This window comes from Pimephales promelas, chromosome 8 (assembly GCF_988280905.1).
Source record: "Pimephales promelas chromosome 8, fPimPro1.hap1.1, whole genome shotgun sequence".
NCBI classification, from domain to species: domain Eukaryota; kingdom Metazoa; phylum Chordata; class Actinopteri; order Cypriniformes; family Leuciscidae; genus Pimephales; species Pimephales promelas.
This window is the reverse complement of record NC_142776.1, coordinates 13,888,203-13,901,417: the sequence shown is the minus strand read 5'-3', so window position 1 is coordinate 13,901,417 and position 13,215 is coordinate 13,888,203. Positions and strand designations below refer to the sequence as shown.

General features: G+C 39.5%; 1 protein-coding gene across 3 annotated transcripts in view; it reads left to right on the top strand.

Annotated features, from left to right (window-relative positions):
* Positions 1-1,221: 1,221 nt before the first annotated feature.
* acox1 (acyl-CoA oxidase 1, palmitoyl) overlaps positions 1,222-13,215 on the top strand; it is a 36,729-nt gene continuing 24,735 nt past the window's right edge. Inside the window, exons 1-9 of one of the 3 annotated variants that reach the window (XM_039661669.2) lie at positions 1,222-1,434; positions 1,977-2,136; positions 4,841-5,001; positions 7,435-7,542; positions 7,669-7,788; positions 8,932-9,047; positions 9,610-9,779; positions 9,978-10,140; positions 10,284-10,474. In XM_039661669.2, the coding sequence (XP_039517603.1) occupies positions 1,326-1,434; positions 1,977-2,136; positions 4,841-5,001; positions 7,435-7,542; positions 7,669-7,788; positions 8,932-9,047; positions 9,610-9,779; positions 9,978-10,140; positions 10,284-10,474 (1,298 nt within the window). In that variant the 5' untranslated portion in view covers positions 1,222-1,325. Of the gene's footprint in view, positions 1,435-1,976; positions 2,137-3,362; positions 3,524-4,840; positions 5,002-7,434; positions 7,543-7,668; positions 7,789-8,931; positions 9,048-9,609; positions 9,780-9,977; positions 10,141-10,283; positions 10,475-13,215 lie in introns of all 3 variants that reach the window. The other 2 variants (XM_039661668.2, XM_089133990.1) reach the window with 2 other exon arrangements.

Here is a 13,215-nt window from a genome sequence, read left to right as displayed (position 1 = left end):
TCTTGTCCATTGCGAAGCCAACAGCTGGAACTCAGGTGACACAACCACCTGAGATCAGTGATGTGTGTGTTCCTGTACGGACCTCTGCAGATGATGCTTCTTCGGCATCACCCACAGGGGATCTTAGCAAGGACGCATCTGTGGAGTCTCGGGCGGACTATGGAAAACTCAGCATTACATTAGAACAGGTCAGACGTTACCCAGCCAGAGTTATTAAACCGCCCAACCGTCTGACCTTATAGAGCCACGTGATACCTCTGCTGGATTGAATTGCAATTTAGTTATATTAGTGAGCCTGTTCTGACATGGGGCAGAATAATCCCCGAACTGGCTCGAGGCAAGAGGCAGTCTATCCTCTACCTCTAGGAAAGTAGAAAAATAAAATAAATGTATAATTTTTGTTTAACTGAGAATGTAATGTTTTATTTGTTCTTGTTTAAGAGGGGAGGAAATGTTATGTATGTAATACTGATATTCCCCATTGTGCCTGTTGGTGGCACTGCCACTTATAATTATTAGTTGTGTTCCTCTATAATAAAAACTCAGAAGAAGAAACGTATCCCTGAATGTTGGCTGTGCTCTTTACACGTGCTTTACCCTAAGTGTTTAATGTATGTTATTTCAGTGGAAAACATAACACTAATAAAAATTTAATCTGAGGGTGCTTTCACTTTTGTTTGAGGGTGCTTAGCAGGAAAATCAGGCTAGGAAAAATGCCTTTTATTTCTAAATGATGACTATTTTTGATCTAAAAAAAACATGCTAACATTATAAGGGCAACCCAGGAAACATTATAGAATAATAAAAAAAAACAAACATGTGGGGACCTTTAATGAATCATATCTCACTGAATACAGAACTGATTTTCACGCACGTTTTTTTGCAGCAAAGGTCATACATGCAGCTATGATACAGGACACATGGGATATTTTATTCACGAAATACAAACTTTAGTCAGGTAATGTTAAATCTTACTTGTGAAAAGTAATTCCCGAGCGATACAGTGCTCTGGCATCTACTGCTGCAATGCAACACAATATAGGAATACGACCGGTTTAAGATGGCGGCCGCATTTCTCAGTGCCCAGCAGCCAATAGGGCATCTAGTCTTTATATGATATCTATGGTAGCGGTCGAGCGTTTAGAGAGGGTCACGCCCGGTGAGTTATCAGAGCTCTATTGGCCAACACACAACTGACGTAGAAATTGCCCGCCTTCTAGGAAGTAACAAACTCCACTAGGCCATAGTTGAAACGTTACACAACACCAATAAAAGTACAGAAAACAGAAGGCACGTCGTCCTTAAGAAAGTCCAACGGAACAGTAATGAATCCAGATATTAGCCGTGAACGTGAAAATGCATCATTTAACGTGGAGATCCTTACGAATATCCTGGACGGTGGTGTAGAAAAGACTCGGAGGAGGAGAGAAATAGGTCAGCTGTGATCAGATTTATCTTATATCTGCCCTTATTTATTGAATTATTTTTTAATAATAATATATTATTTTTCTTACAATAAAAAGCTTTAGTAGCTATTGTAATGGAATGTTTTAGTTTTTATGTGCCTTCTGTGGCTGGGTTGACTCATGAACTAGATTGTTCTCCTGCACTGAGCTTGAATCTACAGTCAGGTCTTGTCCATTATCCTGTTTCGTATACAACACTTAAATCGAAAATTTGTCTTAACTATACAACTTAACATAAACACCTCTTAAAAATAATTCCTTATAAAGGAAGAAACATAAAAATGTCTCGAAATAATTTATTGTCTTTTCCCCAACAATACATTTTCAAATTTGTTTCTGCAGGGACCTCCATTTCATTATCATTATTTTCTCTTTCTCTTTTTTTATTGTGTGTCATACATTTGGCACATATAGCCTCTTGAATTTCTCAATACCCAATGGAAAAAATAACCTATATACAGTGTACAGTTTGTCACGTATAACCTATATTGCTTTATTTTTCTTTCCTAGAGTCTCTGGTCATTAGTGATCCAGACTTTCAGCATGAAGACCTGAACTTCCTATCCCGCAGTGAGAGATATGATGCAGCAGTGCGTAAAAGTGCTCAGATGATTCTGAAACTTAGGGAATATGGTATCTCTGATCCAGAGGAGATTTACTCCTACAAGAGGTATGCATATTTGTCACGATTCAAGAAACTCTTTCAGTTATTGTATATATGGTATGGTGAATTATTCAGGTTGATTGGTACACATTTTGCCATTGAGATGCCTGGGAAAATGTGCCTCAATCAACCTGAAATCATCCTACATGGAATATGTTGAGAGGATAGAAAACAGATAACAGACTAGTCAAAATGTTCGTCTACTCATTCCTTATAATTACAATTTTTCCACTCTTTAAATTCATGGTCTTAAAAAATATGAAAGTAAGTTACTCCTTCACGAGTGCCCTGCTGTCTTTGCCACCTTTGTCTCCGCATCTCTGTAATCAAATGTCATGTCATGGATGATTTTTTGCGTTATAGTGCCCACATTTGCTGAAAGAATACATTTTCTTACATTTGGAGTAAAAATGTCCTGTTATTTTTCTATTAATTATTATTTTTTTTTAAATGAATAGAAATCTTATAAATGTGCATTAAAACATTTGTCACATTACATTATTTAAGTTATCTTTCACCAAAGGCAAAGGTAAGTTCCACTGTGTTTAAAGAGATAGCCTGAGTAAACTGATCTCTGATTAAAAGTGTGTTAAAGGCAATTGAAGCTAGAGCTACCAACTCCACCCATATTCTCAAACTGAATTAGCAGAAGGAAATTAAACTTGTTATTATTCACATTTAGATGATTCAGATATGCTTGAAAGTTAACTTTTAATACACATTTAGCACAATTTAAATAGTTGAGTTATTATTATTATTTTTTTTAAATGAATAGAAATCTTATAAATGTGCATTAAAACATTTGTCACATTACATTATTTAGTTATCTTTCACCAAAGGCAAAGGTAAGTTCCATTGTGTTTAAAGAGATAGCCTGAGTAAACTGATATCTGATTAAAAGGGGGTTAAAGGCAATTGAAGCTAGAGCTACCAACTCCACCCATATTCTCAAACTGAATTAGCAGAAGGAAATTAAACTTGTTATTATTCACATTTAGATGATTCAGATATGCTTGAAAGTTAACTTTTAATACACATTTAGCACAATTTAAATAGTTGAGTTAGCATCAACCAGTGCAGCCACTGTTGACTGTTAATTAATTAATCATTCAAATCAGTTCTGTATAAAACTGATTTCCTTTATAATCCTTTATAAAACTGTAAATTTATTTAACTAAATATCTGCATGTATCTCAAGTTGAAGTTTTATACATGTCTCTTCCATCCTGCAGTGTTGCGAAGGGTGTGTATCACGAGCCCTTTGGTGTCCATTATGTCATGTTCATGCCCACCTTAAACAGCCAGTGCACTACTGAACAGCGCAAAAAATGGATCCCATTAGCCGAGTCATTCCATATGTTAGGCACCTATGCTCAGACAGAGCTCGGGCACGGTCAGTCTCTCTCTCTTCCAGACAATTAAGGCAAATGTACTTTCTTTATTTAGACCAAAATGAAAGTGTTGTCCTTTTGGGGTTTAGAGATAACAGTACAGTTAAGCAGACCCTTGCAGGTGTTGACAGCTCAGTATGGTCATATTCGGTTTCCTAGAGTATAATGAATTGTTAGCTGGCTATAGTCACTCAATACCTGATTTAACCTAGTGTTCACCTTTCATTAAAACATTTCCCATCCCGACCTGTATATATTAGTCCACTTTTCAAAAACAAATTTCATCCTGACATTATTAGCATACAAGTATTAGGGGAAAAGGATTGCACGTCAACCACTGCCTGTAATGTTTATTTTGATGGCCAAGTCTGGTCCAGCTTTTTAGTTTGAATTCTGTCACGTGCCTGTTATACAGTAGTTGATCCTGTTTTGTACTGTTATATGTGTAAATGAAATGCATTATTTAGAATATTTTGTACTACAAAATTAGTTAAGTAGATTGGTGCTATATTGATTTTTGTCTGATTCTTACATAGAAATAGCTGACTGAGGTTAAGTTGATGTTCTATATACACATGCATTAAATGGACACTTTTGTAGGTGTTTTTTTTTTCTTCTTATTCTCATCTATTCATACCATAAGTGTTATGTTTTTAAGACGCAATTGTGTTGTCGGGTATTGTAGAAAAGCTATATCAACATCCAGCTCTATCTGTTTTTGAACACGAGAGAATCCTGTATGAATGGCCCCTTAGTTTGACTGCAACATAAATGCTGTTTTGCCTTTTGCTAGCTAAACAAGGATGCAGCCTAAATACATTTTTTTAATGTGCCACTGCTTTAAAAAAAACTATTTGACTAAACTTGTTATACCTTATGCATGTTTTTATGCATTCTTTGAAATTGTAATTATTACCACTGAAGAGCTTCTGTTTTAAGGAATACAGTTTGTGCAGTTATTTTTACAGCAGTAAAATATTATTGTTGTTATTGATTTGCAATAGTGTAATCATTAATCATTATTACATCTGATGTTTAATCAGCATCTGCATGACCTGCTTAAAAATGATTTTTCTCCTTTTTTGTCATTTTCTGTCCATCATCTTTAATCCCATCCCTATTCGTCTACATTCATACAAACCCACATTCTTACTCTATTCTTCTGACATTTCTCCTTTTCATTCTTAACACCCCCTTGTTTGATTTTTATGGCTACTATCTCCATAAATATTCCACCTTTATACTTTCCTTTGTATTTCTTTCTTGCACTTTTAATTTCTTTAAATACACCGCTCACTTTGACCCTTGCCCTATCAAAGCTGTGTGCACCGAGGGCGTCCAGAGCCTCTTGATCTGCACTTGGGCATGTTCCTGCCGACGCTGTTGAACCAATCCTCACCTGAACAACTGGAAGCTTTCTTCATGCCAGCATGGAACCTGGAGATTATTGGCACCTACGCGCAGACTGAGATGGGGCACGGTAACAAATCTGGCAACCTACCTGCACGCACATTACTATACTGAGTCACTGGACTCTGTTGGGTCACTAATGTCATCTTATACAGTTTTCCAGATTTTGTAGAAATGTTGTTACTGCATCCTGTCTGTTACTGCATTATGTGGACAGTATTGTATAGCTATCATAATGGCAAGAAAAGGGTAAATATCAAAGAAAGACAGACTGAGCTAAAGAACGGTTCCTAATTGTAAAACATCGATAATACATATCCACCTGCAGAGCCATACAGTGAGGAAAATAAGTATTTGAACACCCTGCTATTTTGCAAGTTCTCCCACTTAGAAATCATGGAGGGGTCTGAAATTGTCATCGTAGGTGCATGTCCACTGTGAGAGACATAATCAAAAAACAAAACAAAAAAGAAATCCCAGAAATCACAATGTATGATTTTTTTAACTATTTATTTGTATGATACAGCTGCAAATAAGTATTTGAACAGCTCTCTATCAGCTAGAATTCTGACCCTCAAAGACCTGTTAGTCTGCCTCTAAAATGTCCACTTCCACTCCATTTACTATCCTAAATTAGATGCACCTGTTTGAGGTTGTTAGCTGTATAAAGACACCTGTCCACCCCATACAATCAGTAAGAATCCAACTACTAACATGGCCAAGACTAAAGAGCTGTCCAAAGACACTAGAGACAAAATTGTATTGGGCACTCCATGCAAGAGCTAACCTCGTGGGGTCTTAATGATCCTAAGAAAGGTGAGAAATCAGCCCAGAACTACACGGGAGGAGCTGGTCAATGACCTGAAAAGAGCTGGGACCACCCTTTCCAAGGTTACTGTTGGTAATACAATAAGACGTCATGGTTTGAAATCATGCATGGCACGGAAGGTTCCCCTGCTTAAACCAGCACATGTCAGGGCCCGTCTTAAGCCAATGACGATTTGGATGATCAATGCTAATGACGATTTGGATGATCCAAAGGAGTCATGGGAGAAAGTCATGTGGTCAGATGAGACCAAAATAGAACTTTTTGGTCATAATTCCACTAACCGTGTTTGGAGGAAGAAGAATGATGAGTACCATCCCAAGAACACCATCCCTACAGGCGACTGCACTGTATTAAGAAGAGGATGACCGGGTCCATGTATTGCGAGATTTTGGGGAACAACATCCTTCCCTAATAAAGTCTCTTTAGAGGGAGCTCAAACTTCGTGTTTCTCAGTGACAGCCCAGAAACCTGACTGATCTAGAGAAGATCTGTGTGGAGGAGTGGGCCAAAATTCCTCCTGCAGTGTGTGCAAACCTGGTGAAAAACTACAGGAAACATTTGACCTCTGTAATTGAAAACAAAGGCTACTGTACCAAATATTGACATTGGATTTCTTAGGTGTTCAAATACTTATTTGCAGCTGTATAATACAAATAAATAGTTAAAAATTATACATTGTGATTTCTGGATTTTTTTTTTCTTAGATTATGTCTCTCACAGTGGACATGCACCTACAATGACAATTTCAGAACCCTCCATGATTTCTAAGTGGGACAACTTGCAAAATAGCAGGGTGTTCAAATACGTATTTTCCTCACTGTACATGACAGCAGTTTCTAAACAGCAGTGCCAGGCCAGCAGTCTCAGACTAGAAGTTTGGTTAGAGCTGACAAATTGCCTACTCCACCACTAACCCTAACCTCACTGAGGCTAAACACTTTGCATTAACTTCCATCTTGATACAGCTGCCTCGGTGGTCCATATGGCCCTGCGGCACTGCTGTTGGATACTGTCGACACTAACTTCTAAACATGGAGCTGGAAGCTTAATGGTCTAAGGTTCTTTTGTTGGAGAGTCAGTGGCACCCAGAAGCAAAAGCAATGGCCAGCACATTACATTCTCCTAATATAAGAATTCCATCTAACTGATTTGGGATGAACTAGGCACAAAGGTGTAAACAAAGCAACCTACAAGTGTATTTGTGGAAACTTTTGCAACAGTGTTGGGAAGAATTTTCATAACAACTTTTGATATCCATTTTAGAATCATGCCACAGGTGTGTTTAGCTTTTGTCTGATAAAGATAGCCAATTGACTATGTAATTTATTATTTCTGATATGCTTTTTTCAAAGTAAACTTTTTTTTTATAAAATCTGAAAAAAATAGGTTTTCAAAAAAATTGAGTATTAGTGAGTAAAGAGTATCTATTTTCTTTGCTGTCAAACACCTACAAGGGTTACCCTTAACAATGCTATTAGGATTTTTAAACTTAAAGATTATGAATACTGTTACATACTGAACCACAAAGGGGATTAGAGCTTTGTTTAATTAATAGGCAATACTTGACATTGAAACTGCATGAAATATGCAGGAATTTAACCTTTATTTACTTGTAAATCTTTAATATGTAGTTACAGTTCTCTGTGCTATGTCACATGTATAATATCTTTCTAGGTACACATATTCGTGCTCTTGAAACCACTGCTACTTACGACCCTTCCACCCAAGAGTTTGTTTTGAACAGTCCAACAATCTCCTCTATTAAATGGTGGCCTGGTGGATGTGAGTAAGCCCTGCTCAAATCAAAGAATCTTATGTCAAATATAAAATGGTACTGTGTACAACTGATTACATAATATTTATGTGTTTTTTAATTATTAATTTACAATTTACACTCTGTCTTTCTAGTGGGTAAAACCTCAAATCATGCTATAGTCCTGGCTCAGCTGTACACACAGGGAAAGTGTCATGGCCTACATGCCTTCATCACACCCATTCGCAGTATGAAGACACACATGCCACTGCCAGGTACAGAATCTTGGGTTGGTGTATATCCCTAAAAGTTGTGATGGTATATAGAGAGATTCAGAATAAAGCATGTGTGAGGTTTTGGTTGGTTTTTTTTTTTTTTTTTTTTTTTTTTTGGTATGGTATTATATGACTTTAAGACTGTTTAGATCAGGGGTGACAAGCTCAGTTCCTCGAGAGCCACAGTCCTGCAGAGTTTATGAAACTCACCTTATCCAGCTAATCAAGTTCTTTAGGATTACTTGAAAACTACATGTAGTTTGTTTGTTGGAGCAGGGAACTAAACTCTGCAGGAATGTGGACCACCATGAGTTTGGCACCCCTAGTTTAGAAGGACTGAAGTTGTAGTTACACAGTCACCAGATTATGGAATGATTGCTTTATTTTATCACAATTATTTGCCACTTTGCATTAGATATTACAACCACTTGCCTTCCAAAAATTTGAATTGTACACCAATACGTACACCAATGAAATGCAAATGTTTTTCTGGTTAATTGTTGCGCTGTGCAATTGGAGCAAAAACCTATTGATTCATCCTATACAGAGCATATTCAATAAAGCAGTTTTAAAAATATTGTTTCAAATGATTGGATTTTGAAGCCAAGTTACACTGTTACGGCAACAACTAATAAAAGAACAGTCCAATAACTTATACATGATGATTTGTTGGATTTGCAGGTGGCAAAAGTTGCTAATTCTACAAATGTATATATATATAAAAAAAACCCTCTAAGGACCCAACACTCCATTAAATTTGCTTAATTTGGTGAACTGAAAAGAAAAATCACACCCATAGCTCTTTCTACTCAAATGCCTAAATATAAACTTGACAATACCACATGACAAACGTGATAGTAACTGACAAAAATGCAAACGAGACTTTAAAAAAAACCCCGGCAGTTAAAGAAAAACTGATTGAAACTCTTTGTTAAATTGTTAGTATTTCTGCAGTATCTTCTTGTATTAGACTTTGTTTTTAGATATTATTATTTAAGTAATTCTGTCCAAAATGAATTGTTATTTAAAACTTGACAGCTTGATATTTAGATGCTTAGACCTTTGTCTAGCAATATGATTTGTACACAGAATGTAGTCTTCAATAATTGAGCCATTGTTTTCATTTTTGTTGTGATTGAACAGGTGTGGTGGTCGGTGATATTGGCCCCAAATTTGGCTTTGATGAGGTTGATAATGGCTACTTGAAACTGGAAAATGTCAGGATTCCACGTGAGAATATGCTGATGAAGTATGCCAAGGTGAGCATATCCTGCACACACAGAAAGATAAAAAGGTTACAACAGTTGTGTTTATCTATGGCACATTTTACAGCCTGCCATAATATACCACAAAATCTATTACAATCTATTATACGTTTTTCTGGAACCCACTTACTTTGAAGCCCTGAATTTGTATGCCTCCACAAGGCTGGCCAGTTGTGTTAAAGATTTTTGTCATCATTTACTGACCCTCAAGTTGTTGCAAACCTGTATGAGTTTTTTTCTTCTGCTGAACAGAAAGGAAGATATTTTGAACGATTGGAACTTTGGCTCCATTGACTTCCATAGTATTTTTTTCTATTATGGAAGTCAATGGTGCCAAACAACCGTTTGGTTCCAATCGTTCTTCAAAATATCTTCCTTTGTGTTCAGCAGAAGAAGAAACTCATACAGGTTTGCAACAATTTGAGGGGGAGTAAATGATGACAGAATTTTAATGGTGGAGTATCACTTTAACTAAATAAATAAATGATGAAGAAAACTCTGTTTCCACTGGAGTATTCTCAAATGTAATTGCTTTACTTGGTGTGTTCTTCTATAGGTTGAGCCAGACGGTACATATGTGAAGCCTCCTAGTGATAAGCTCACATATGGCACTATGGTGTTTATTCGCTCTATGATAGTGGGGGAGTCAGCGCGAGCGCTCTCCAAGTCCTGCACCATTGCCATTCGTTACAGTGCAGTACGACACCAGTCTGAATTACGCCCAGGGTGGGTCTCTCTCTCTCTCTCTCTCTCTCTCTCTCTCTCTCTCTCTCTCTCTCTCTCTCTCTCTCTCTCTCTCTCACTCTCACTCTCACTCTCACTCTCTTGGGTTTTCCTTTTAGACTTTTGCTCAAACAAATATTACAGAAATAAATAAATATTTGAAGGTGATTTTAAATTAACTTTTCATTTTTTTTCTTTAAGAGAACCAGAGCCACAGATCTTGGACTATCAGACCCAGCAGTATAAACTATTTCCTCTGCTGGCCACTGCCTATGCCTTCCATTTTGTGGGGCAATACATGAGTAAAACATACCATCGCATCTCAGGAGATATTAATCAGGGTGACTTCAGTGAGCTGCCAGAAGTATGCAGAAAAATGTTATAAAAAAAAGTTGTATACATGTTTTTATCTTTTTTTACATGCTTGTCTGTTTTGTAGCTCAATTTGAGTGTGTTTTATCTAATTTTTGACATTTATTTTATTACCTCTCTTTATTCTTTCTATAGCTGCATGCTCTATCTGCAGGTCTAAAAGCTTTTACCACCTGGGCGACGAATGCAGGCATTGAGGTGTGTCGCATGTCATGTGGTGGACATGGTTACTCCCGCTGCAGCAGTTTACCTGACATCTATGTCACCTTTACACCGACCTGCACTTATGAGGGAGAAAATACAGTTATGATGCTGCAGACAGCTAGGTAAAACACCTATTTACATTTAACTGAAGTTGCAATGAATAAGTAAAATATATTATGCTAGATTATGATATATGTCTGTGACTTAATGGAGTGAATTGGGTGGAATTGCCCTTAGCTGCCTAAGATTTCGGACGCAGTCCAAGATCTTCTTCGCATTGAGCTTCTCTATTTATGCACTATCTAGTGTATTTAACTGGATAGGCTAACAAAAACATTAAAATGTAACAACAACTCTTAACGCATTTTGTGCACAATTGATAAGGCTACCTGATGCACACCTAAAATTCAAATACACTGTTTTTGCATTAGAATGTGGATTTTTATTTTCAATTCTATGAATATTCGAAATTCGAATTTGACAGCCCTAACTGAGAAACAGGATAGGATTGGCATCTCTGTTTTACTAAGGTTGGACTGTCTGTTGTGTGAATGTGTGTTATGGAAGGTCATCACTTGTACATCACAAAACCCATTAAAAAGAATAAGAAAGGTGTTAAAATGTTATGTAGGCTCATACCTTTGACAGTTTGTGATCAGTCTCTTTAATTCAAATTACTGTAGTTTTCTTTTTACATTTGATGGGATGCCAATAATACTTGAACCACCAACTGTTATTTTCCACAAAGGTGCACCATGCAGATTATAGAACTTCATAAATGTGGAAGGTGAGGACCGGCCGGCCGCATCACAAATATCTTAAATGGGAAACCCAGATGACCAAGCCCACGACGAGGCCATGCCTCTAGTTGAATGGGCCTTAACACCAATGGGGCAAACCTAACCCACTTACGCATAAGCCAAAGAAATGGCGTCCACTATCCAACTAGAAAGTCTTTGCTTAGTGACTGGATCACCCTTGGATCAGCCACCAAAGCAGACAAACAACTGTTCCATCTGTCTAAAAGACGCAGAACGGTCCAGATAGATTCTCAGCCCCCTTATCGGGCAGAGAAGATTAGCCTCCCCATCATCCGGAAGGGCTAACAACGTAATAACTTGGGCTCTAAACTGAGTCGAGAGCACCTTAGGTATATAAACATGTTGGGGCTTTAGAACGACTTTGGAGTCATCTGCCCCACTGCAAACATGCAGGGCTCACGGATAGAGCCTGCAGATCCCTCACTTGCTTGATAGATGCCAAAGCCTCAACAAGTTTCAGATCAACCGACTGGAGAGGTTCAAATGGTGGACCCTTGAGGGCCCTAAGGACCGTGGAGAGGTCCCACAGAGGCACCGAAGGGGGCCTAGAAGGGTTAATCCTCTTAGCAGCCTTCAGAAACCTTATCACTGGAGCATTTCTGCCCAAATAGTGACCAGCCACCGGAGCATGATGCGCTGTGATGGCTGCCACATAAACCTTGAGCGTGGATGGGGTGCATCCACGCCCGCTGTGTACCTCTCAGAGAACCCCTTTACTGCTGGACCGAAGAGGCCGGAGCTGGAGACAGGGGTGTCAAGGAACCTCGTTCTGTCGGCGTCCTTAATCTCGGTGAGGTTGAGCCACAGATGGCGTTTGAGCACGACCAAGCTAGCCATGTTTCTCCCGATAGCGTAGCGCTCCTCAGGTCCCGAAAGGCCTCAGGGTCCAGGCCAGACTCGTCCATGGAACGAAGGAGTTTGGCCTGGTAGACCTGAAGCACAGCCATCGTGTGAAGGGTCGATGCTGCCTGACCAGAAGTGGAGTCCAGCGAGGGCTGAGGTGGTACGGCAGGCCTTATTAGGATGAGTGGCCCTAGTTTGCCAGCTAGTAGCAGTGTTCGGGCAGAGATGAACGGCCAAGGGGCGGCAAAAACTCTTAGCTCTTTTCCGCTGCGCCATCCACGAAGGATCTTTACACTGAAAGTAAAGATCCCATGGCTAGCTCCTCGTGGAACTCGGGGAAAAATGGCGCCGGTTTGTGACGAGGGGCCTGTTGGTGCCCCGACAGGAACCATCCGTCCAATATCCATCCTAACTCGAGGTCCATGACGCCCTTAGTAAGAATCCAAAGCATTTCGGCATCAGAGTTCGTCCTAGTAACCGAATCACTGGTCACAGACTGAGAGGCGTTGACAGGGTTGAGAGAAAAGACGAGGCCCGCTACGTGGGAGGGGAGGCGCTGCTCTCCCACGAACAAGACCGGTGATGGTGATCGGGCCGGAGAAAATGAAACACATGGGGACGCGGCCGGCGTGCGTTCACTAGAATCTAGGCCCTCAGGTTGCCGTTGGCTGCAACGGCAGCTTTTTCCTGGGGGCGGCGAGCGTCGATGAAGCGGTGTCGCTGTCTCATGAGAAAGCTAGCCGATTGCGCAGCACTGAGATAGGCATGCTTTCGCAGGCTGCACATCCGCACGCAGCGAGAGCATTCTCCGTGTGGCTGATTCCCAATTCCCAGACAGACAATGGAGCTCGCGTGTTGGTCCGCCTTGTGCAGCGAGCCTCCGCACATGGAGCAGAAACGAGGCATCTGTAAAAGATAAGTTAGCTTGAAAGGATATAAGGCAAAATCGAGTCTGAGAGAGGGGCAGCTCACCTGAAAGGCTTGATTCGACGGTGATCTCAGTAAGAAGTTCAGGGACGTGAAGACTGTTGCTGAAGGAGTAAAATCTGCTATAATGGCAAATTCGGGGGCCTTTATAGACCGGGTCACGCCCTTGGCGGGCTCTGACGTGGGGCTCCATTGGTTGCACGTCAGAGTCACCCGCGCCATTATTTGTGCAATTGGTGCAGCACAGCCTATGAGTCGTTAAAATCCATATT